Source organism: Polistes dominula, unplaced genomic scaffold, assembly GCF_049000335.1.
Source record: "Polistes dominula isolate Pdom_NZ unplaced genomic scaffold, Pdom_raw_medaka contig_77, whole genome shotgun sequence".
Lineage (NCBI taxonomy): Eukaryota > Metazoa > Arthropoda > Insecta > Hymenoptera > Vespidae > Polistes > Polistes dominula.
This window is the reverse complement of record NW_028301152.1, coordinates 4,985,253-5,012,960: the sequence shown is the minus strand read 5'-3', so window position 1 is coordinate 5,012,960 and position 27,708 is coordinate 4,985,253. Positions and strand designations below refer to the sequence as shown.

The 27,708-nt window shown below is 26.8% G+C and overlaps 1 protein-coding gene across 2 annotated transcripts in view; it reads right to left on the bottom strand.

Moving 5' to 3' along the window:
- The window catches only part of for (cGMP-dependent protein kinase for), a 56,397-nt gene that overhangs the window by 2,635 nt on the left and 26,054 nt on the right, over positions 1-27,708 (bottom strand). The window contains exons 2-6 of one of the 2 annotated variants that reach the window (XM_015316947.2): positions 24,360-24,526; positions 1,133-1,352; positions 988-1,051; positions 498-670; positions 246-392 (exon numbers count right to left, since the gene is read on the bottom strand). In XM_015316947.2, coding sequence (XP_015172433.1) covers positions 246-392; positions 498-670; positions 988-1,051; positions 1,133-1,352; positions 24,360-24,526 — 771 coding nt within the window. Of the gene's footprint in view, positions 1-245; positions 393-497; positions 671-987; positions 1,052-1,132; positions 1,353-20,818; positions 22,492-24,359; positions 24,527-27,708 lie in introns of those variants that run through there. The other variant, XM_015316948.2, reaches the window with a different exon arrangement.

Genomic DNA, 27,708 nt, shown 5'->3' with positions numbered 1-27,708 from the left:
ATTATATTGTCATGCCAAATAAACTTTAATATATCGAGTAATCTTAATTTTAAAAATATATCTCAGACTTACTACTATCCGTCGTACATTTTGTTTTCCTATCCCAAAACGCAAGCATGGAATAACAATTATAGTATTATCAATGTCGCGATTAAGTGATTAGATTATACATTGTTTATAATATATATTTCCTTTTTTTGTGGAATATTAACAAAAACATAGTATAAAATATTTCGAGAACTGACCTTCGTCTTTCCACGAGTTCATCCTCGTATTTCTTCCGTATCTCGTCCAAAGGAGAGATCAATTGGTTGAAAGTTTCACGATCTATGACTAAACAAGTGACACCATCGACATCGTTTGCGATAATGTTTGCAGTTCTCAGGTCATCGCTATATATCGAAACACGTATTAATAAAAATTAAAGATTATCAAGATTTATATATTGTGTTATTTAATAAAACATAAACAAGAACTTAAAATCAATGTGTTTTTACCCTTGCAAAGCTTTTTCTCCAAAGAAATCACCACGACGTAACGTTCTAATAAATTTATCTTCTGCGGAATCTTTTTGCTTCATAGTAACTCGTACTTGTCCTTTACTAATAATGAAAAAGGTATCACCTCTGGCACCTTGTCTAATTATATAATCGCCGTTGTTGTAGGTGGTCTTTAAAAAAGACAAAAGAAAAATATTAATAATTGAAAAATATATTTTAAAAATTATAATTATTAGGTATAACAATTAATTCGGTGCTTTGATATTAAATTCATTATATCAAAATCGTCATATTTTTTTCATCGAGGAATTCGTCAATTGTCTTCAAGATAAACTAATCGCAAATACTTAATGATTCTGTTTTGAAGAATAACAGATGTATGATTACTGTATAAATAAGCACTAAATTTATTTAAAAGGCACCGAATTAATTGCTACACACCTGATACAAATTTGTCATTATGTTGTATAAGTAAGTATTTACTTACTTCTTCTAAAACATCGGTAATTTTTGTCAAAGCTTCGTCAGGTAAATTCTTGAAAATAGGTACACTAAAAAATAAAACGAAAAATTATTTAAGTTGATATTATTTTTTTTTTTTTTTTTTAAAGAGATTTAAAACAGTGACTTACCTTTTTAAAAAGTCGGTATATTCGGCCTGTTTTGTGAGGCCTGTCCTCATCATAATAGTTTGAAAACTTTGTCTGTCTATTGCCCATAATCTACAGTCAACCGCAGCAGTTATCGTTGCTGTTCTTTTACAATTATAAAGGATTGCTAATTCACCAAGAACCTTGCCTGGCGTCAAATTGCTCAGATATTTTCCATCTCTCGAAACTTCAACTTTACCCTCTGTGAACAATAAATTACAAAATAGTTCGTTAGTATAGATGTTACAAATTTTTTCAATAGAATATATTACTCATAATCGATTACAAGTAAATATATATATATATATATATATATATATATATATATATATATATATATATATATATATATATATATATATATATAAACATAATATTATATTTATATATAAGTAATATAAACATAAATAAGAAGAACATGATAGATGACAAAAATAAAATTTTATTTAAATTAATTATTATTGACTATTATTAATTAATATATTTAATTTGTTGAAAAATAAAAATTATAATACGAAAAGAATTGAATTAAATATTTTTTGATCTAAATACAAGTTTACTTTTAAAGTAAAAGTCGAAAGTCCAGTGGCATTTCAATTTGAATATATTAAATTTATACTTTTATAATCGTAAATATGGCTGTCAACTCGCACGTATATATCGCTTAAGATATCAATAATAAAAATGCAAAGGCTAAATAACATGGAACGTTATTCGTAGATTTAATTAAAACTTGTATACAAATTTTCATCTTTAATCAGATAACTTTTTGTCTCCTTTTTTTTTTGTATTTTTAAATACACCTAAGACCGGAAAAACGAGCAATAGTATCTTTCAGGGGCAATCTTTGCCATTAACAATGGGCTCATTCAGGAACGCATCCGGTAACCTGGCTGACTTTCTGCTCACGTATATAACGGAGATTCATTGTATTGTATGTAATGAAATGGAAAGTATTAAGTAAACGATTAACTAATTTGTACTATTATTAATACGAAATATCAAGATATATTTTTGATCTCTCGCGTAATCGGTTTTTATATGTATAAATATTTTCAAACGAAATATTAATGATTTCCGTTTCTTTTATTCGTATAAATGGCGTACATGCATACTTTCGTGAGAATGCAAACAAAACATATTTGAATTTAATAAATAAGATCCGTATTACAGTTACATTTTTTTAATCTTACTAATATTAAGTAACATTTTTGTATTATTTAGATTCAAATAAATCGTGGAAATGCAATACTTTTTGTAATAACATGCTGGTAATTTTGAAAGTTGATTAAAATAAAGAATTGCAGGAAAATGGATAATACGAATAATATTTTAATGTAAATCTTTTAAATTACATCTTAAATGAATTATAATATCAATTAAGTAAATTTGTTTATTTACATTTAGTAAATTAATCTGATTAATAGTAACATTATCTTATATATTTCTTATATAATAATCCTTGTGTTTAACAACTCAACATGATACCTTGTTTTTTTTCTCTTTTTTTTTTTTTTAAATTAAATTAATAATGTTCTAATATATATTTGAATATTCGAGTAACTGGATTTTAGATTTTTGTATAATAACCAGTCAATAAAATCTATTGCGTTTCCGTGAGTTATAAAATGACCGGAAAGTCCACTCCTGATATCCTTTTAGCAGTTAATAATTATGTGAAATCGTTATACTTATAGCCTTGTTCATAATCTGATGTCAAGTATAAAAACTCAGAGCCGGTAATGAGTCATCGAAAATATGTAAGCAGCGTTTAGGTTTACTTTCACTTATCGAAAATTCAGTGGCCGTGTCGACCTTCTCTCTTTTTGAATCCAAAAACATATCTTACGAGATTCATGAGCTGTTAATAATAAACAAAGCTTCGTAAGTTAATTTACGATTCGTTAAGATCGTAACTAAGATCGCACACGTTTGTTCTTTTTAAATGCTTTTCGTTACGATAACAATGAACTAATCGTTGTAATCGTTCTCATTATTTTATTCTATTCACCTTCACCATTTTTACGAGGTATGAAAATAAACTCCTATCTTTTAATTTTCGCAAATTATTTTTTCATCAATACGAAAAAAATTATAATAAATATTGTAGAATAATGTTAATAAAAGATATAATATATATTTATTTTACGTTTTTAATACAAAAAAGTAATAATTATCTTCGTTTTTCTATTTATATGGGATTATTTGTATCGTAGAGTTTTTGTTTTACGATTAATACGAGATGAAAATATTAAAGAAAAAAGTTAATCTAAATTATAGACATATTTATTTCATGTATATTTATATTACTTTAATTTAAAATAATTAACTTTTTATTTTGTATTTTTAATACGTTTCATATTCGAGTATCAGTGATGAGATTTTATTTCAACCGTTCGATTAAATATTATACCACATAAATAGAAGTCTCTCTAATTTGTATTCTTTATTAATTTATATCTTCCTCATCACGATCTATATGTAAATTATTTTAAAAAAATTTTGATAGAATTATTGCGTGAAAATAAAACGATAAGTTACACACGATTAATATTTATTACATTCCATGTATATTATTAATTAAAATAAAATATAAATAGTACAAAAAGTATAAGGATTGGTAAAATTAAATATGAAAATGTAAAATATGTCATAGAAAAATAATGAAAATCAAAGTGATTTGACGTTTGACTTTTAACAACAAAGTTGATAAATTTAATTGAATATATTATTGAATATTTTGACGATTTTTTGGGTCAATTTTGAACAAATCTGGAAAGAGTTTTTTTTTCTTTTAATTATAAAAATTGATTAGGATTAAATTATCTTTTATTATGAGTTTAAAAATGAATGTAATTAAAAATATTTCGCTTCTTAGAAAGAGGGATCAGGAAAGCCGTGTGAAAGATTGAATATTGAGAAGTAAACGTTTCTGTTGGACGATAACAAGCTTTATCGTTTTACTCACTTCACGGATGTTGTACGACGTTTGTTTTGCGGAAGATACGCATTCCCCTTCTGTCATATATAAAACTTGCCTCACAAAATTATGCGAGAATTCTAAATGACAAAAAAAAAGATCGAGGTCAAACGAAAAAATTAAACAAAAATAAACTAACCGTGTGAATTTCTCGATATTTTTTATTTTATTTTATTTTTTATTTTTTAATACAAAGATACGACTAAAATTATCCCCTTTTTTTGGTGCAAAAGAAAAGAGAGAAACTTATATAAAGTTAAACTTATCTTCCAATGAAAATAAATAATTAATTTTAATGGCGAAAGATAATCAAATAAAACAGATGTATGAATATTGGATACTTCAGAAATTGTTTGTTCAATTTTTTGAACAATTTTATAGGCATATAGTATATTTTATTTTACAAAGTAGTACTCTTTTTTTCTAGTTGTCAAAAAAATATAAGTTTCATTTATTTAATTAACATAATTATCTATATAGCATAACAAAAACGAAACAAACATGTACCTTTAGTGTTGCAAAAATATTCAGATATTTAAGAGAATAATATTCTTATACAAGTTATTAATAAAAGTAAATCAAATTTTAATAATTCTAATATTTCGTTGGATTTTCCTTTTATTTAAAAACATATTGCAATCGTGTTGGCACATTCAAAATAATTTTCTTTAAATAATCTACTGGCATCCGTTCTCATTTTTCAGTTAAACATATTTTAGTTTCTCTTTTGATCTTTTTGGTGTTTTTCATATATTACTATCTAATTCATTCCATAAGTTCTCAGCAAAGTTTAAGTCTGATAACCGTGATGAAGGATTCAAAACTTTTGGACAATTATATAATAAGTATTCTTGGAAAATACGTGATTTGTTTTTGGAATCGTTGTCTTGGTCAAATTGAAAATCAGCACGAACGTTCATTTTTATAGTATTTTTTATTAAATCGTGTTTCAAAAGATCGAAATATTCGTTTTTGTTTAAAATAGTTTTAACGAAAACTAATTCGGCTACTTATATTGCTATGATTATAATAATGACAAAAATATTTTTAAAAAACGTGGCTATGGAAATGTTTTGTTTTCGAATTACAGTCACTCAAAGATATTTTTTTTTTACATGAATTTTTTCATAATTAAATACTGTAAAATATGTCTAGTAAAAAACTTGGTATTACTTTTCTACAATGTATATCATTTTTTTTCATTAAAATGTAAAAAGATTTTTATAAGGATTTTTCTTCAAAAAAATTTAACGCTCGCCTTATTGGAATTATTTTTGGAGAAATTCTTTATGTAAATTCGCTAATAATAATTATTTAATAATGTATAAGTAATTTATTATTTAATAATAATTATTTTTATATAATTTTTAAGTAATTTATTATAATAATTACTTAATAATATTTAAATTGTTTATTAAGTTCGTTTAAATGCAGTGCTTCAAATTTTGAAAACAAAAGAGAAGAAAAACCTTTGACTCTGAAATAACTTATCTGAAATTTTTCCATTATTCTATAATTATAGTAACATACTTATCAATCTTATACAACCAATCCTGTATATGAGTTCAAAATTACATATGGCTTTATGGAGAATTAATAATAAAACAAAAAAGAGAGAGGAAGGAACTAAGCTCGAATGATCGCTCATATTTGAGATATGATTTTGCATCGGTTGGATATGATTTGTATCTTAGCGAGACACGCGTTCGATGGGGAGAATAAATGAGTACGAGAAAGACAAGAAGAAGATAAAAAAAGAAAGAAAAAAAGGGAGAGAAAGAGAGTGGGAGAGATAGAGATAGAAGGGAACACAGTCTTCATGGTTTGCATTGTCCCAACAAACGTTGCTTTCACTTCCTCGCATGAAATGTACCCAAGCAAAGTAACGCTAAGTTCTCGAACCGGTTCCCAATCGATTCGAACAAATCATATTTTTTCACTTTTATTTTTTTTTTTATTATCGTCCATCATCTAATTTAAGGACAGTACTGAAATAAGTATAGAGTTCGTTAAAAAAAAAATCGTATAGGCAATTTTACTCATGGCTACAAATGATGTCCATAACAAAGACAAAATGGCGGCGGAAAGTAATGAATTTTTCTTTCAACAAGATAGTGCATCGTCACGTTATTATTAAAACGTCCCAGTCTATTTGAAAGAGAATTTGCAAGGGCACTGGCTAGGACAAGGGTCGGGAACCTGTGACTCCGGAACCACGTGCAGCTCTTAGATTTTTAATATTAACATGTAATGTCCATTGTAGGACCGATTATTATTCTTTCCCCTCTCGTCTCTAAATCTATAATGTTTCCATAAAGTAAATTTAAAAAAAATTAAAAATTTAAGAAATAAAATACGGTGCTGGCTTACGTATTACATTAATACGGTGCAAAGTTTAATGTTCGCGACGTTTTTGTTTCGGTGCATTGTTATTTGCATTTATAAAAAAAAGATGTCTCTTGTTTATAGTACCAACAAATATACAAAATATCTACTATAAATAAACGCATAGTCTCTTTAATAATATTGGATAGGCGTGAGAAGGTGTTGGTAGAGAAGTGGTTCGTGCCCGTAAAAGGGAGAGTAAAAAAATACAATTATAAATAAACATGAGAATTTTGTTAAAAATTACATCTGTATCATGTGTATTTGTAAATATTAAAATAATTAAAAAATAAATCGAATTAAAATTGTAACTTTTTCAATTATATTTTATTTTGTAATGGCTTTTTGTTCCCAAAAAGTTTCCGACCCCTAGATTAGAACGATCAAGTGCAGTTGAGTTTCCTACACATTTGTTTGATAAATCAAAACACCTGCAAACTTTTATCTATGAGGGACTTTAAAGTATGTCGTGTATCGTAGAAAAACGAACGTATTAGTAGACCTTTTAACCTTATTTAACGAAATGACAAGTGCAGCACGTCATGAACTTTCTTTTTCTAAATCAGCAATAAAAAGTTACATTCGTCAGGAATGTTATTTACAATTGTGGTTATTTTACTTAATTAATAGCTAATTGTTTGAGTAATAAAAGTATGAGTTTTCATATTATTTACTATTATATGAAATTAATTGTATGAGAAATTAAATTGCATGTCTAGGCACTACTGCTTACATGTAAATTGCAGTAAAAGGGGTTAAAGATAAAATTAAAAATTCATGTGAAGTAATCCCCCATTGGATACTTTGGCCATTATTTTGAGTATCTTTCTTAATTGTAAAAGCTAAAGTTAACTTATAATAATCTTCTGATACTTGAAAAAATTTATTATTCGAATATTTATACAAATATGTTTTTTTCCGTAAGTGTTGTATAAATTTTTTCGCCCAACTCTAATATAAACACAATCCCTTGCTTTACGAAAGAAACGATGATTAAAAATGACGAGGATGATCTTGCTTAAGTTCGTTTTTTTCTTTCTGTGGTTGATGATCTGGGAAAATGAGGTGGTAATAAAAATAATTCATAGTGCGTTCAGTTAAATGTCGTAAATGAATCGTCGATGCTATTGTTAAAAAAAATTGTAATTATAGCTTAGTCGATGTCGTCGAGTAATTAGCGTACAAATTACATACAGCATAATTTAAAATAATTGCGAATTACTCGAGACGCCTATGATCGTTAATGACGATGAGTTAAAATGTTTTTGTAATAAAAAGAAACTTTTCAATGATCTTTACATATTTAATTTAAAAAAATGATTAACTTGATTATGTGTAAATTAGTATTTTATTTTCTTGTTAATTTTTTTGTTTACGTTACGTTAGTTATGCTAATATTTGGCTAAAAAGTTGATTCGTTTTGAAAAAATAAATTTATTAAATATTAGATGTAACAATTAATTTGATGCCTTTTAAATATAAGTTTAGTATTTATTTATAAAGTAATCACATACATTCATTACTCTTCGAAATAGAATCATTATTTACGATGACTTTGGTCCATCTTTCAGGCAACTGTCGAATTTTTTCGATTAAAAAAATAATAAAGATTTTAATACAATGAATTTAATATCAAGACAACAAATTTAATTATTGCACTTAATAAAAGGAAAAAAAATATTCTCACGGTAAAAAGATGCTGTCGTTGCTAGTACATGTTAGCTTTACATAATACAGTAGGAGTATGATATCACGAAGTAAACAAAATATTCTTGAGATATCTTTATCTTTCGAGCATATCACTCGGAGTACTCGTGTTGCAAGTGATGCACTTTTCTTTTTTATACTTTAATGTACATGTATATATAGAGCTTATCCTTGTCGGGTAAGTTAATTAAAAGGTGATAGACAAAGATAAATTCATTTTATTGCTTATAACCATGTTAAGTGTTTACTTAATTAAATTATATAATTTATATTATGGAATAATATAGACTTCAAGTAATGTAAGATAGAATATATTTTGATCGAAAGAAAGATATAAGATTCTTCATAATTTAAACAAACTAAATGATATATAAAAAAATGTATAAATCATTATTTAATTAAACACAAAATTATTTAATTTGATCTTAACAAATCATGAGATTAATACTCGTAAGTATAGTAAATAATTTCCTATAATGTTGTTTAACTTTGAAATTATTTAAAACTATTCAATTTGAATGGTGTCAATTTTATTGATTTTATACAATTATTTGTTAATTCCTACACGAGGTTTTATTTCTCTCTTTTTTTTTTAATTTTAAATCAAACGATAAAACTTACAATTAAATATAATCTACTAAAAAATGATATATTATGATAACAATATAATATATGATACTAATTAAAATATTTATACCGAATAATTCAAATTATAGCATTCCAAATTTAGATCTGAAAAATCCACCATTTTTGTTCTTGCATTTATATAGTGAAAGGTTTCAAGATAACTTCAAGATTGATTTTTTTTTAATAATCGGATTTTAAAGGGTTAACCAATTTTAAGGTTTGGGAAAATAATGAATAGGTAGTAAATATAAATACAGATATAAAATAAAAGTGAAAAAAAAATAAATGTATAAACAGAAAGTATGACGAAGAGAGTACTTGAGAAAGGAAATGAGTGTGTGTGATTATTGAGAGAAAAGAAGGGACTGGAGAAACATTAGTCGGATGGGATGTGACTAGCAGGGTAGCCATTCGTTTGTCTACTTATCCTCTATCTCGTTTCGTAACTTTCTGACACGATTATACGCGGCCGCCACCGTGATCTCGGTTTGCGCACTTGTCCCAGTTTTAATACCGTTTCTCGTCGTCTCTTGCGAAACAGGGATTCTCATTTCGTCCAGGAAGCAAGCCAAGAACAAAGCAGAACTCAAAAGTTCTACTCTACTAACAATAATAAGTTCACCCGACCTTCTGATTCTTCATTGAAAATCTACTTTTCAACAGCTGTCTCTTTATCTTACCTATTTTTTTTCTTTTCATAAGAGAAATGATTTTAATTAATAAAATCAAACAAAAATGATTTTTACGTGATTTCTATTTTTAACAAAAAAAATTTTTTTTTTTTTTTTTTTTTTAGAAGATGAAAGGGAGTTCTAATAATTTTTATAATATATAAATAAATTGTTGCCCCGTATCGTACGCTTAAAGTATTTTTGATTATTATTTTGATAACTTATAAATCATTACAAAATAAAGGTGTAAAAATGAATTCGATGCTTTGTTATTAAATTATTTATAACTCTGCTTTGAATGTAAATGATTGTCCCCTATTTTATAACATTCAAATACCAACACTTACAGTTAGGAAACATTTGACAACTAGTCAAAACAAAAACTATTAATAAGTAAGATAGTAAGATTTATATTATATTTGTTTTTAAAAAGTATCTAATTAATTTCTACACTTAATAACATGAAAGAACAAATCCCAAATAAATGATATTTAATTAGTTCCAATTCGTGTACTTTATTCAAATACTCACGACTCGTGCACATGTGTACTTATATACACATACAATATCTAGATATGCTCGTATAAATTTAATGTTTAAGATATATTTATTGAATATTTAAGTAATATGCAATAAATCAACTAAAATCTACTTATTAAAGTAATTTATACATTCAAGACCACATAAACAGATACTGTGAGTCACCCACTCTCACAGCAAATTTAAATAATTGCTATTTGCTTGTAATGCAAAGCTTCAAAATTGTTGTACACAAAGGCTTATTTTAAGATTATTATATTTTTAAATTCATATTAATTTGATATTAGAGGAAGGTTTTATTGTTAAAAAAAATATAATTTTACTTAAATGATTAAAAATTGGTCTCACAATAGTATTTGTACTTAGATAAGATATAATAAAGATACAATTATTTTTTTTATGAGTAGTACTTGGTTTTTTTTGCCTCTTATAATTAAAATGCTTTTAAGACGATTATTATATATATATATATATATAACCATTTTTTTTAATCATTTATGTCAAATTTTATTTCTCTTTTAATTCTTTGAATAATCCTTATTATAAAATAATATTGATTGTTTTAAATTAACAACAAATATACTTATACTCTTGAGACTCACTGCATGCATATTTTTAAAGACACTCATTCTTAATAACGTTAACAAAAAATAAAAGAAATGAATAGTTAGTCTTTAGTTAGTTAACACCTCTTACAAGATAAGAAAGTGGACACAGTTAATGGTAATGTTAATGTATTAACCGTATATGTATATATCTATCTATTTTCGAAGTGTGATTCACGAAAGAGGAGAGAAATCACGAAACGATAAAACTCGATTCGTAGTCGAAGAGACTGGATCGTGCGAAAGCTTTTAAAACTCGATTCACTCGTTTGAAAGCGCCAACCAACATCAACTATAATCACCACTATCGGTAGGTATACATGACATTTCTTTAAGTAATAGTTATTTTACCAGCTACGATCGCAGAACGATAGTTCTGGAGAATCAATTACGAAACCTACAACGGGTATAACTTTCAAAGCCCCGTTTCGAAATTCTTTCGAGTCTAACTCCTATAAAAGAACAATGCAAAATAATTCAAGCTTTTTATCTTATCAAATAAAGCACATTTGATCTTCCATTTTCCCCACTTTTTGTTTAAAATTCATTAAATTCATTAGATGCATGTAAGTAGGTGTTGGATCATAAATATGAAAGTAGTTTAAGTCATACATTTACAAAACTTGAATTTTAACAGTCTCCGTTATATTTAACTGTATTATAGATAAAATGTCGAATAACTAAACAAAAAATATAATACATTTACCTATTGATAATTATGATAATGAACTAAATAAGAAAGTTTGAAACATTGATATTATGATTTATTTTCTAATATAAATAATTATCATCCAAACTAAATCATAAATAATTTATTTAATTTTTTGACTTATCGTTAGTCCACTGTTGTAAAGTTTAAGCCTAATATAGAAACAATTTTTTTTTTCAGTCAAACTTATTTTTATTTTGATAAAAAAATAATATTTTTGCTAACAATGTATCTCTTTGTACGTTACAAATTTTTTTGTATAATATTCCAATTTAATCACTATGTATTATGATATTTTTAAAGTTGACTCTAGAAACATATTTTACAACAAAAATTAAATGAAATATCATATATTTTGTAGAAATTAACAGAGAATGTTATAAAAAAATTTAATCTACATCAATGACTTTGTTCGTTATTGTATAAATATATAACAAAAGGTAGAAAAGAAAAGATGATCACGTTTATAGAAAAAATATAAGATAAGATGACAAAGACTAAACGAAGATTAATTATTAATGACAAATCAGGGATGACAAAGAAAAATTGTTAGGTAATTGAACGTGCTATGAAGTCGAACATTTATAAGAGATTCGTCATTCTGTTTCTTTCTTTATGTGAATGGTTTTTTTTTTTAAATCATTTTTTATGTATCAGTTTAAATTTATTTTTAGTTATATTTTAATTCTTTATAGTCCAAATTTTGTTCGTTATTATAAAAAAATTTATTTAGCACAAAACTAACTAATATCATCTTCTAAATAACAAATTAATAATAAATTAATAATATATTAACGATTTTCAAATAAATTCAGACAGATTTATTAGACTTAAATGTTTACGTTACATTGAAACACAAATAAAAGATTTAAAAAGAATTTCTCCGTCGTCCATAATTAATTCGAAACACCGTAAACAGGGATATATGAGAGTGGATTGAAAAGTTTAAAGCCTACTATTTTATACAAATTTAAAGAGCATGTCAAAAAATAAAAATGAGATATTGGCTTAAGTGAAAAAAAATTATATAAATCTATTTTATGATTTATTTTATAATATAAATAATTTTAATTTAAAATAATTTCTAAAATTTATTTTTCCAATTTTTTGGCTCACAATTAGTTAGTCCATTATCATAATTACCAGCACATTTATATATGTATATTATTTAGTTTATTAATATTTAAATACTTACTTTAATTTTATAATAACTAACAGAGATATATCTATAATGCATATATAGAATAAATTATATAATTATATTATGTAATAATCATCTCTCTTTATCTACTTTCAATATAAAAAGTATTATAAATAAAAAATATAACACAATCTACAATTATATATATATCGATCATATTACATTATATACCTTATATATATATATATAAATCGTCAAATTTATAAGAATGCATACTAATCAAGAAGAAGAAAAAAGCATTGATTGCGAAAATAAAATGTGACTTGAAACTTTCGTTTCTCTCGTCTTACGAAATATTTTCGTAAGAGTCATCGTTCTAAATGCGAGCCGATTATTTTTCGAAGACAACGTTTAATTTTCTTACTTTTCTCTTTTTAATTCACTAACATAATATAAGATCAAGCAAAAATCATAGTTGAAAATCAAATCTTTTCCCTCGTTTAAAATTTGCTTTTCCTACAAAGAAGCGAGCGTTTATGACAAGAGTGAAAATCGTGAGCATTGCAAGAGAAAATAATTACGGGTATCTGTATGCTTGTATATAATTTTTGTTAGAGAGTTCAAACATATACATTGATGGAAAAAGGAAAGTTTTCTAGAAAAGTGTATATGTTTGTATAACGAAGAACATTGTAAAAGTTATGATATTAATCGAACGTTATCGTACAAATAATTGAAAGTTCTTAATCAAAAGATTCACCTTCTATTCATTTAGTATTATGTATATGTATAATACTATTTTCGGAGCATGACTATAACTATTATCCCATTCTGATTCTTCTTACGTAATTTCTTGGCATACTTTAAAAAGCGGTCGTTACGAAAATGACAATTCTATCTATCTATCTCACACGTTCTTCATAAATTGGTTCATTCACAAAGTTAAGTTTGATCAATTAGGAAAAGTATTTCTAACTTATAGATAACTTATGGTATTTATTAGGATATACTAAGAATTAAATAAGTTGTCTAATTATTATTTTCTTAGAATCATGTAGTTTGTAACTTTCAACTCGCTAATTATAAGATCTCACTAGTGTAAGTTTCATTTACAACTATTCCCTGTACACGATTCTACCTTTATGGAATTATACTGCAATTGTTTTTTCTTCAATTCATTCTAATACGAATAAAAACTTACTCGAGTCTTGGTAGATTTTTTTTGTAAGAATAGTTTATGGAGTATGATAGACTTTTATTGCTTGTTTATGTAATAAAATTTTCTTCTTATGTGGTTTTATTTTCCTACCGAGATAATCTTAAGATTTTTTTACTACTTGATATTATTTGCACTATTAAAAAAAATAATAAATGCGTTATGAGAATCTTTTTACAAAAATAATGTTTTATTTAGCATAACCTGTTATAACGTTATGTATATATATATATATATACATATACTTATATCTCTATTTTAAATATTATTTATTTGATCACTATAAAATTATTTCTTATTTCGTATAGAAAATTTGTTTTAAATATGTTATACTGCATAAAGTATAATATAATAATATTATATTACAATATATGCATTTAATTGTCAAAATGCATCGTTCCAAATTTTTATGTTCAAATTAGAAAATTGTTAAGAACAAAATGTTGTAAATAAGAGTTCACTGATTTTAAACAGTAATATCGTTCATTAAGAAATATATTACATTTTATTTAGTGATTAAGTATATTACATTTTATTAAGAATATGTACAAATAATTTATTCAAAAAAAAGAAGTAAACGAGAAAAGGGTAAAAAGGTCCTTTCATTTTTTTTTCCTTTTATTTCCAATACAGGAATGCATCCTTGACACTTGGCAGGTCGAGAGGTAAGAAGAATTTTTACGAGTTCCTGGCGATCCGAAAGATCTGATGGATGCACGAGAAAAGGAAAGAAAATAAATAAGAAGAAGAGAAAATAAGAGAAAAGAAGGACGGTTGCTGGGATATATCTGACCCGGGAAAGACCTCGACGAGTTGTAGTACCTTTGAAGCGAAAAGAGAAAGGAGGAGAGAGAAGGAAAGAAATATAGAAAGAGAAAGAAAAAGAGAGGATTTTGTCGAGGTCCATCCGGTTCGAGTAATACGTAGACACGCTGTTCACTATACGAGACTGGTCGGTTGTTTTATTCGTACTAGAAGTTAGAGTCGAGTAAGTTGGATATATGCATTTACGTATGTAGTTACATACGTATATATGTTGTATGTAACAACACGCATACATACTTGGTTAGACGGTCTAGCATGACGATATAACAGGACAAAGAGTTTACGCCTCGCATACGATAGTTAGTTCATTCTCATTCTCTCTCTCTTTCTCTCTCATTCTTATTATACTATTCCTTCACTTTATATTTTCTTTCTCTTTCTTTATTTTATATTATCATTGTACTCTGTTCTTTTACTCTTTATACATATATATGTATATGTATATCTTTTTCTCTTTACTATCATTGTACTGTTCTTTCACTCTTTATATATAGGGTGTCCCGTAACTGGTAGTACAAACGAGCAATGGCAGATTCTATATAAAAAATTAATAATGATTCGAAAATGTATAATACAATTTGTTCGTATTTGTAAGCTTTGTTTTTAAACAAAAAAAATATATTTAAAAATTTATCGATTTTTTTTTTTTTAATGTAACTCCAATCGATTCGTATAAAATTACTGATCCGAAGTTCAAAGAAATGTCAATACTTTACGAGATATGTGAGATAAAAAAAATAAAAAATAGGATTGCATTAAAAAACAAAGTCGACAAATTTTCGAATATAAATTTTTCTTGAAAACAAAAAGCTTCGTATCAAAAACACAATTAAATTTTAATATTTTCAACTGGTCAATTTTTTATATTGAATCAACCACCATTCGCTGTTTGTATTACCAGTTACGGGACACTACGTATATCTCTATCTCTCTTTCTATTTCTCTTATTCTTGACGTCTTGTTCTTTGCCTCCCACTTAGGATGATTTTATTTGAGACAGTCACGTAACTGAACTCCCGCTTAGTCGCACACTAGCGAAGTTCTCTTATCATTCTAAGGCCGGGCCACTGATCTCGTTTTCTATCCGATAGACTCGACGAATGGTCGGATAATAGTACGACGGGGACCGGACTTCTCTTCAAAGAAAACGTCACTTTCGAGAACCGAGTCGATTAAGCGAGACGGTAAAAAGAGATCTTTGCGTCATCGACCCTGAGCTTTGATTAACTCAAACGAAAGGAAACTAGAGAATTTTTACGGATTTCTGCATGGTATCAAGAAGGTCATAATGATTTTTATTTTTTATTCTATATTCTAGAAATATATGCAATTCCAATGAATGAACTGCAATTAATTTCAATGACAGTTTTTCATTTAAGTTTAAAAGTTTTCGATATATTTCGATAAAAAATATCATATATTAAATTACCAAGAAAGTATATCTCCTTCTTTCTCTGTTTCTAGATTTAGGTATCCTTTAACTTTGTTAATTATAATTTTAATAATTATTAAAATATATTTTATATTATTTTATAATATCAAGTAATCAAACAAATTTATACCATTTTATAAATGATATGGAAACCTAGAAAAGGCACGAACTTTTTTGTTTACCCTACAAACTATATTTTATTTAATTCTTAAATTTTCTATCATTTATTATAACCACATAAGTAGTATACGAGTTTTTTTCTTATCATTAGGAGTTTATGTTCTTATAAAAAATGTACAAAGTTCGAATGATACAATTTGAAGATTTTTCGTACACATCTATAAGTTTTCTTTTGAATTTTCAATAAGATCTATTGGAGTCTCGAAAAAATCATCGCAGAAAATAATGTGTTTTGTTCGTTGAATAATCGATGCTTATTTGAGGATATTATGACGATGACTGTGTCGAATAAATCGATAAGCTTTCGAATCCTTCGATAATCTACTTCATTATTTAAACAATTTACATTGACGAGTTAATAATTTATAAATAGGCGAATGGTTATGATAGTCATGGAAGTTTATAAAAGCACACGTGCACTCTATCGTATAATACGAATTTCAAAATATTTTATACACACATATATACATATATATTTAAAAGATATAAATTACAATCGATAATCAGATCCCCATGAATTATCGTTAATCGTTATTCACAGTAGAAGGCTCATGTGAAGTCCTCAAATGGTTCTTTCAATAATTATTTTTATTATCGCTTCATGCATCCTGTTTTGATCTAATAATAGATAAAATAATAGACGATTGATTTCATTCTTTGTGTTTACAGTAATGTAAACTTACTTCAACAAATATTCAGACACTACAAAATATACCTAAATTTTTGGCTTCATTTTTCGATTGTTTATAAAAACATTGTGTTATTTTTTTTATCAATAGGACATTTATTAATTTCTCTAAAAGTTTATAATTTATTTGAAAAATTTATGTAATCAACGATATAAACATATCGAATTATTAGTTCTCGTCAGACCACTGAAGTTAAGCAATATGGGCACGGTTAATGAAATGAATGGATGACACCCATTCGGAAAAACAAAAACCTGTGATGTTTGGCTCCAGTGAGGTCGTAAAAAGTTGTGACATCTTGGGTAGTATTGGATAAGCGTGAAAAGATAATTGTACAGAAGTAATTCGAACCAATAAAAAGGAGAGTAAAATAACAATATTGACAAATTTACTTATAGGTATTGCGTAATACAAATTATTCAAAGAAATAATGTAAAATTTTACGGTATGATACGATTAAATTCGGAGAATTCAACTCAATGTTTTAGAACTGCATTTACTTATCTAAAGCTTGGAAATTTAGTGTTAATTGACAGCATTATGGGAAAAAATTTGTATTTAAACATACTTAAAAGCAATTTACTTTATTTAATTAATTTACGTTATTTAATTTTATCAAGACCTTTGTCTTGCACAAGGTATGCATTTTGCAAAAATTCATATTAATTAAATGACCCAAAATTCTTTATCCCTAACTATAATCACTGGATTTTAATCCCATTGAAAATAGGACAATTCGAAAAATTTCCATTACTTCAGATAATTGAATTAGATAATAAATGGGCGAATTTAAAAATAGAATATGTTTACAAAATTATTCATAATATGACGAATAGATTAAAAAACACTCTAAAACAAAATGATTACGCTACAAAATATAAAAATTATATTTTCAATATTAAATAACATTAAATAGATAAATAATAAAAATAAACATTGTTCGAATACTTTTGTAAGTAAATATGACATTATTTTTGTTATGAGATATATCTAAAATTTGTAAAAATAAATTATATATATTTATTAAGATTAATAAATGATCTAAATAACAATAACTAGAATGATTGATTTATAAACAATAAAAATATGGAGTTATAAAATTGCTTATATTTGTAGTGTCTGAATATTTGTTGAGAATAAATGTATATAAATAATTTAATCAACTTGCTTTTAGTGTTCGATAATAACTTTCACCATAAGTCGATCGAGTTACGAGTTTAAAAGTCGTAGAGAAGTAATTAATTATGCAGAGCATCAGGGACTGAGGACAAGCGTTTGTTCGACGTCGAATAGCGTGACCAAATTTGCTTCGAAGCATGACTCGAATTACAAGGAATTCCGCACGACAGCTGCGAGAGTTCCTGTCGGTTGCATTCTGGCCCTGTTCAGGATCACTCATCTATCGAAAACACCAGCTACTTCTCATCAACCATATGCTACAAAATTTTGACATCCATTGTTATAATAACATGTGAAAATTTGAAGAAACGTAATCTGAGTTTTTATAAAATCTTTTTAGTCTTTAAATTTTCATCATTGAATTATGTAAATATCCATTATAATTTATAAATAAAATTCTTTGTACAAGAGAGAAATTATAATTTTAATTTCTTTTATAAGTAATTTTTATAAATGCTAAAAAACGAATTAAGTTTACTCTCCATTTCATTTGAGTAAAATTTGACTCGTAATAAAAATATGAATTCAATTAAATTTGTTGTAATAACAAAATATATTGAATCAACTATTTAAAAAAAAAAAAACAATTATATACTAAATATACTCATAGATATAAAAATTGCAAACATATTACATAGATGTAAGATTTATGTATAAGATTGAAAATGAGACTGAATCGTCCGGAAATTCACAAGAGCGTGGAAAGTGGAACAGCGGAAATTTCGAGCAATATTTTCAACAATTCGTGAAAGGAAAATAAGATACACCCTTTGCCAACTATAACAAAGAAGAAAATGAAAGATTTAAGTTATGAGTTCTCAAACTTTTAATTTACCATTTCGCTTTATTTTCATTTTTGATTCACTTTTAAACTTCTTTTTTATTTTCCTGTCAATCTATTATTATTCAAAACAATTCAAACTTATTATGTGATATGCCGTAGATTTTAAAAAAGATTTTTTATCAGATAAGCCATTCATTTAACAAATCGATTAATTTCACAAAATAAAATGTAAAAAAATTTGATAAATTTACATAAATTGTAATATAATTATTTATTTAATAACTATTAACATTTGTATTCTTTAATGTGGTGTTAAACTTAAAGGTTATTATTAACCTTTTAACATATAAATAAATTTGAAGTGTATTACTCAAAATTACAATTTAACTTGGCACAAAGAACAATTATGTAAACTGAAAAACATATAGAAATGTCTACATTCCTGAATATTATTCTGTGTCATAAATAAATACTAAATTTGTTTTAAAAAGGCATCGAATAAATTTCTACAATTATGTAGATGATAGAATAGATTAAGAGGTGAATATACCCTACTAATATTAATAAAACATAATTAAGTAACATTATTAAATAATAAATTAGTAGTATTGTAAATTTGTAGAAATATTGTTGTTGCCAAAGGATTAAAGAAATTAATTAAAAATATAATTAAATATAAATTGAAGCATTAATCAAGTTTATTGTTACTAAATTTTAAAAATTAGTCTGTAAATAGCTGATCATGTATTTTTGATTACACATTATGTTAAACTCAATACTTTTTAAAAGTTCAACTCGGATGATTTTTTCAAAATCTAAATACCAAAGACATTAGTGCGGTCGTATTACGGTCATTTGGAAATATTATATCCTGATATCGATGCGACAATGGTTAGATCGATTTCCATTATCCTTGGTTTTTGCACGTTCATTCGTATAACTTTCTCCGTGGTACATCGAACTACGAGAGACTAGTACAGCAGCATTAAGATGAATGCTTGTGATAGATAAGTAGGAATAGATCGTGAGAAATATCCGGGATAAACTCGTTATCCGACCTTATTCCCTGGAAAATTATCGGACTGATAAAAAAGTCGACAAAAGTTATTAACTTTACATGAACGTAGTAAAAATAATCAAATTAGAGAGATTATGTTGATTTGATCATTAAGTTTATAACGAAAAGATTTATCGATTAATTATTCAAAGTAATTATGCTAAAATTTATATCGTTTTATATTAAAGTTCTTTCTAATCGAGATAATGATAAACAATATATAGATAATACTTTCGATCTTACTTACTTAGAAATACGAAATGTACTTAATTGAATCTAATTAAAAGAGATCCAACCAACAGTAAAGGTAAAATCAGGTTTTATGCTCTAAAAAGTATACCTACGAATTAATATTATATTCTTCCAATCTAAATAAACGCTAATCTGTGCAGTAGATAAACAAATCATTTGCCACAATTCGTTTTCTCTTTTCTCCGTTAGACAGTAAGTTTCACTAGAACCAATCGTAAATAAATATGATGATGCTATTGCGTGTAGGTAGAAAAGACTAACGTTTACTTACAATTAGTCAACGTTGAGAAGCTTATAATTCAGAAGAATAATATACTCGAATGATCGATGATACAAGTGACTAAAGATAGTCTACATTCTTTCGTATATCAAGGATAGAGTGTAGCGCGTGGAAGAGATCATTCTCGTATTAACAGTATAAGCATTTCTAAAGGGGAAAAAATAAAATATCATGACTTATTCTCTATAAAGATAACTCGTGGTCTTTCTTTGGTACGGTAAGAAAAGGTAGCGGACTCATAGTATGTCTACTTTACACAGGTAAGGTAACTCGTCGAAGAAAAGAGTATTCTGTCCTTCGCAAAAAAAAAAAGAGAATATGGTTTACCGGATCTTGAGCGAGAGAGATGGAAAAAGAGAAAGACTTATAAAAGAAACAAATAGTGACCTGTTGTCGAGATAGCTTATACCTTGGCGTATTTGGCGTCTTCTGATAGGTTGTGGAGCCCCGGTCCGTCGTCTCCTAGCGTAGGTGTGAACCGGTACGATGAGTCTCGGTCTTGGAATGAGAAATCCACTTTGGCCATTGCCACCAACAGGCTGATTCGTTTCGGAAGAATCACTACTACTAGCGGTACCAGTACTACTAGATCTTCTAGACCTACCACCACCTTCTCTTGGGCTAGAAGAACCCCTAGAATCTTCACCTCCACAGTCACCATCATCACCACCACTACCACCATTAGGACTACCCTCAAGTACTCCTTCCAATTGTGAGATCACCTCGGCGTACGGTTCTCGGCATTCCAATTCGTCCCGTTCACGAGATACAACCTTATTGCTCCTACTGTCGTTTGTCCAGTTGATGCCACATTCCCTCCAACTGGCCTCGTAAAGTAACTCCATGGCTCGACCTCGAGTTGCGTCTGGGTCCAATAGTAGTTCCGGGTCTTCCAGAACAGCACGACCAGGATAACTTCTGACTTTCATCTTTTTGTTGGTGCTCTATTTCCTCGTTGAAAGATTCTAATCATATATATGTATGACGTTTGGCTTTGTCAAATGAAAAATATCATTCTACCATCCTTGAACCTTCCTCCTCTTGCTCTCCTTTTATAATTTATTAAGTAGAAACTCAAAAAGAGAGAGAGAGAGAGACTGAAGAATATATATATGTACCTTAGGTAAGAGCTAACTTCTTTGTTTGAGATTTACGATTAAACGTAAGGAGACTCAAAATGCTTAATGTTTTTTTTTTTATTGAAGATATTAACGTTTATCTGCTTGGTATAATTAACAAGTTTTCCCACGAAGAATAATTGATGAATAAACTTCTTGTTTTATGGGAATGTCGATGCTCATCGAAACAACGAGTCCACATGTTTAGAGATGAGCTTGGTGTACTCTTCAAGATGACAAACTTAGAGGAACATGATCGTATTTGAAAATGACGACAACGTTGAAGCAGAAGAAGCATCGCTGACTCGTCGTTCTAATTTATTTCGAATACGACGACGACGATGATGACGATTGTTGTCGGAATGACGTCAAATCCACATGTTGTCGTTCCTTCTAATCAAACTTTTTAAATTTTCACTTCGCGTTAACAAGATGAAGAAAGAAAGAAAGTGGAGGGGACAGGGTGAGGCGATCATAGAAAATAACGCGAAAAACAATAGTCGATGAAAATTTCGACAAATTTTCGTTAATTTTCAAAACAATCACACAATCCTTTTATTAGTTATACCTTTTTGTCTGTTTCTGTCACGTGATCGATAAATCTTTCCGAGAACGTACGAAGATCCCACCATATCCAGTTTGTGCGATGACTTCTTCTTTTTCTTTTCAAAAATATAACAAAAAAGAAGCAGAGCTAAAAAAAGGAGTAAATAAAGGATAACACTCGCGTATTCCTTCGGAGAGATCACTAAGAAAATCCTTAAAAGATCGAAGAAGGTTGTTCTATGAGAAGCTTGCTCGTTACGATCGACTGTGCGGCATTTTCTTGAGACTCCGTTTCGAACTCTCATAAAATCTTTGTGGTTTAAAGGTGAGCTACGAAACGAAAAGTTCTTTCTCTTTTTCTTTCTACTCAGTTATTTCCGGTTCAACTCTTTACATAAACATTTTTTATATATTTACATGAATATAAATATATAAATATACACATACATATATATGCATATATATATATATATATATATATATATATATATATATTGTATGTGTGTACACGCACACTTATGTTCTATACCAGAAGAAAGAAACTTTTGCTTTCGTTTTTAAATTTCAACGTTCGCGAGAGCACAATAAAATACTTTAGGAAGGATGAATTTGTACTGGCACGATTTATTCTAGAAAGGATCCTGTCGTAGTAAAAGCGAGGATAACGCAAGGACGACTGATCCTTTCTTCGAAACTGACGCTTACTGACAGCGTTAGCGACTGGTGAAAAGCACACTCGCAGACGCCGTGCACACGAGAGGTCCCACTATCCCCACTCTTTTCCTCTTCGCAACTGACAACTATCCCTACTACTATCTACCATTCGGCCCTCTCCGCTTGTGAGAGAAAGGATAGTGGTTCTCATTCTCAATACTCTTTCTTAATCTTCTATAGATATTATACACACCTACGCTAAACGTGTACTCGAATCTTTTATATTTTACATTTCTTTTTGATGATGGTTAAATGTCATTGTCTCTCATTTAAATTAATTTTATCTCTTTGGTAGAGGAGAAGGATTTTATAGATCGAATTGATTTATAAAAGTTCATGTAAAAAAATAATAAATTATTGTAATATGTAAAAATGCTTTGTTTAAGTAATTAATCGATAAATTAATTTATATGTCAAATTTTTGTATAAATTCTGAATCTGTTTTTGGTTATATCCACATTGAAGATGATAAATTTATAACAATTTGTGAGGAAAATATAATAATAAATAATTGTATGCTAAAAAAACATTTTTTTCCGAGTGATTTATTAATAAATTATTATTATATGTTTGTAAGATTTTATAGATTATAAATTTTGTGATAGTTAAGTATCTCAAAGGTGATTAATTTTAATTTTCTTTTTCCATCGAGGATTTTATCTTTTTTTTTTAATAGAGTGGAATGAATTTGGTAGATGAAATTTATTTATAAGAGTTTCATTACTAATTTCTTTGGTAATTGTTTTTATTGTTGTATTTATATTACAGTTACGATTGGAATTGTCAAATAAACATTTATCATTGATATATTTAAAAATTAGAAACTCACTCCATTTCTTATATCAAATAACTAAATGAATTAAAGATAAACAAATGACGAGCATTTTTAGAATATTAACCCCAACGTTATTTTATTCAATTTAATCTAATCTATTAAAGAAATACAAACATCCATCTGTGATTCATTATCTACTGTAAATAAAATTTTATTTTTATTCTTTTTATATAAATCATTCGAATTACATTGTTAATTACACATATAAATGTGTTTGCCTCTTTTTGTTTTTTATTAAGAAATGTTGAATAGAATAATTTCAAAATAATCTTAGTTACCCCATTCATTGTAAAAATCATTTAAGTAGTGAAAATTATTAGTCATTCTTATTTTTTTCATTATTTTTGTATCTATACTATTCTAAAATTATTAATCCTTCCGTAATTAAAAATAAATCGCGCAATACCAGTAAAATGCAATAACAAATGGACCACTCATATGTTAAATCAATTAACTTCTGAAAACAAAAAGTAGACGAAAAGAATAAAGAAATATAAAATATTTTATCATCAATTATTGAACGATTGTAAAAATTGTTGTCATGTAATGATTCTATGCATAATTATTGAGGCAATTAATTTGAAATCTTAAAATGCAAATGTTGATCAGATATTTCAATTTTTTCTAAATAAGAAAAAAATTGAAAAAAATTCTAAAAGTGTAGTTAATCGATTTGACAAAAAAAAAAAAAAAAATGAGCGGCTTGAATTAAATGAAAATATTATAAATGTACTCACCATCCAAGACAAATACAGTCGAACCAACATCTCCTTCACGCACGATAGTACTACCACGTTCGAAGGTAATCGGGAACATACAATCAACTATTTCTTCAATTTGCGTCATGCTTAGATGCTTCATAAAGTCATTTGCTAGAATTGCTTCTTTAATAAGCAATCTGGATCTATAGGAAGAAACAAAAAAGAATAGAAAAAATTACTTATTAATTACATGACTATTTCATAATAGAAATAAATATTTTATGAATAATTTATTTAATGAAAAGCGATATTTGAAAATTTCGATTATTATGCCGGAGTCTCGTGTGAACAAGCAGACACTAATGTAAGTTACAACGGGAATTATAAAATACGGTCGCGGAATAACGGGTTAAAAAGAAACGAGCTCGTTCCACCCATCATAACGAACAATCTTCTTCGATAAATCGTATTTTCATTATTACATGATTAAAGTCAATGATTAGAATCTTTTTGATAATATTGAAACGTTAATTTTACGAATATACAAGATAATCCTAAATAAATGATAATAGCTTACGAGATTGCAAGTTTAATTATTAATTCAGAATTTATATTATTATTATTAATGATACAAATAGAAAACGATATTTTACAAAGCATATTTCAAACGGTCATATTTAAATTTAATAGAAGTTAACAATAAAATGATTTATAGAATGTACAAAGTTTAGAATGATTTGTAAAATAATTATTAAAAATAATAATTAATATTCGAAGTTATTGACATTTATTTTGAATTACCCTGTACACATTATTTCAGATTTCTATTTATAAAAGAGATTAAAATTCATTTATTGTCGTTATGCTTAGTTATTTGAAAATAAATTTATCCTCAGAAAGATATTTTTTATGTTTAGTATACAGTATGTATGTATATTTAATAACTGAGCAAGACTATATTAATTTGTTCCTTTTACAAATAGAACAAAATTGTAGAAAAAAATGGTCCAATATTTAATAAGCTCTATTATTAAATAACATAGGTATTTCTAGGAATGTATTGGTGCAGTTGCAGAGTTGAAGAGAAACTACGAAATGAACAAAATTATAGCCCAGCTTACTTATCGTTAGTAACTAAATATATTTTAAAGAGTGGGAATTCTCAAAATAAAAGTTCAATGAATAAACGATTTACAACTCTACACGTATAGTATATTTGTGAGATTATGATAGTGCTCGAAAAGATAGTATAGAATCTATACCCAGGGTTGCGAAATTATTTATTCGGGTAAAAAAATATGGTAAAATTTGAGAAGACCTGCTGTAATAATAATTAATAATAATTATTATTATTATTCACTTATTTTAATATTAAATTTATTGAGCAAGTATTATAACATTAAATTTATTCAAAATAATATTATTAGTATTTAATGTGTGTTTCGAAACGAATAAGACTTTTTCTTGTATAAGATCATCAAAAATATTCGATAAGTAAATTATATGGAAAATTGAGCTATTGTTATATTCAACTATCGTGTAACTATTCTTTTTTATTTTGTCGACGTTTTTATTCACACGTTCGAGTCTATGAAACAAATAATATAATATGTGCGTTAAAATAACGTAAAAATTTCGAAACCGTCAATAAAGAACAATTTTTCTTTTTTAAAATAAATTTATTGATTGTTTTCAATAATTTTTAAAAATTACTTTACTTTTAACTTCGTTTTAAAGAATAATAATATTTGTCTTATGATCATATTAAAAAACACTAGAAACGTAAGTAATGGGTAATATAAAAAAAATGAATATAATCATTGATAAACTATTGTTAATAAAAAGTGTATGAAAGAACGTTATAAGAATAAACAAATAAATAAATAAATAAATAATAAATTAACGATTAAATGAATTGAGAAAAATTCTAAGATAATTACCAAACATCGATGAAGCTTCAGATCCGTTTATGTATCTTGTTATAATAAGAAAATGTGTAATCAAGTTATATGAGTTTAATGATAACACTGACGAATTAACGAAGGTCCTCGAGAAAAGACGACTCAAGATAAAGGGAAGGTTGGAAATATTTATCTATATATGCTTGAATTTGTGAAGAGGAAAATATAAATACGTTCGTAAGTAAGGAAATCTATCGAAAAACGTTATCACAGCGATACAGAAATGATTTAAACAGTAGTTCGATGTATCGAACATATAATAATGAATTAATTATTATTGTTAATGGAATGAATGACATGAGTATAACTCGCGTTTACATTAAATTAGATACCGAATCGATCAAAGAAACAAAAAAAAGATTTAAACAACTAGAACTACCGTTGGCTTGATGTATTACTACTAGACTAACAACTTAACGATCTAACGAAGAAAAGATAAGCGTGGTAGGGGAAGAAGACCTATTAAGCTAGACAGACTAATTTTCAAACATTGCAGCATATATTTGACTTTCTTTTTATTCAATTTACTCACTAACTTTCTGTCGATAAATATTTATATACGAATCAAATTCCATCGTAAATTTGTATTTGTTAATATTTCTATTACACTATATATTAATATAGGTATTATGTAATATTCCTTTTACATTATATTATTGGAATTGGGAAAATTTTTTTTCAAAATTCTACTAATACAGAGAAAAAAGTTTTTCTCATATTTTGTATTCACATTTTTCCAAATGTTTCTTATCAATATCTTGACTGTTAATGTACCTCCTCAATGATTTTTTAATGACTTTTATCAAACGATTAGTCATTTAGAATAATAGGTGTATCTGTGACACCAAAATTTCCAATTTGAAACACTTGAACTATTAGCATTGGGCCACGTGTATTTATTAATATTGATATTATTTCCATAAACATCACACATTTCGTTTCTAGAGTTAGTTGTAGTTTTATCTTTTTTCTAATAATATTTTAAGATGTATATAATTTCTTTATTTTAATTTATTTTCAAGAAGCAATAGTTTTTAATCGAATAAACAAATACTATAAGTTGTTTTTTTTTTATTATTCTATGATATGTTAGTTTTTAATAAATTTATTTACTAGGAAAATACGAAGAAACTTCTTACTCAAGTCAATATACTATACAATATTACACACACATTACATGTTTATTATATTTATATTTCATATAATTCAACGTTACTAAACCGTTGACTTATATGTAGTTCCCCTCAGATGACTAAGGTCAAGTAACGTGGGCATGGTTAGTAAAATGGATAGATAACCCGTTTGAAAAAAAAAAAATCATGTGGTTTTAACTCTAGGGAATGGTAAAAAGATGCGACTTCTTTGGTAGTATTAAATAGGTATAAGAAGGTTTTCGTAGAGAAGTGACTTGTACTCATAAAAGG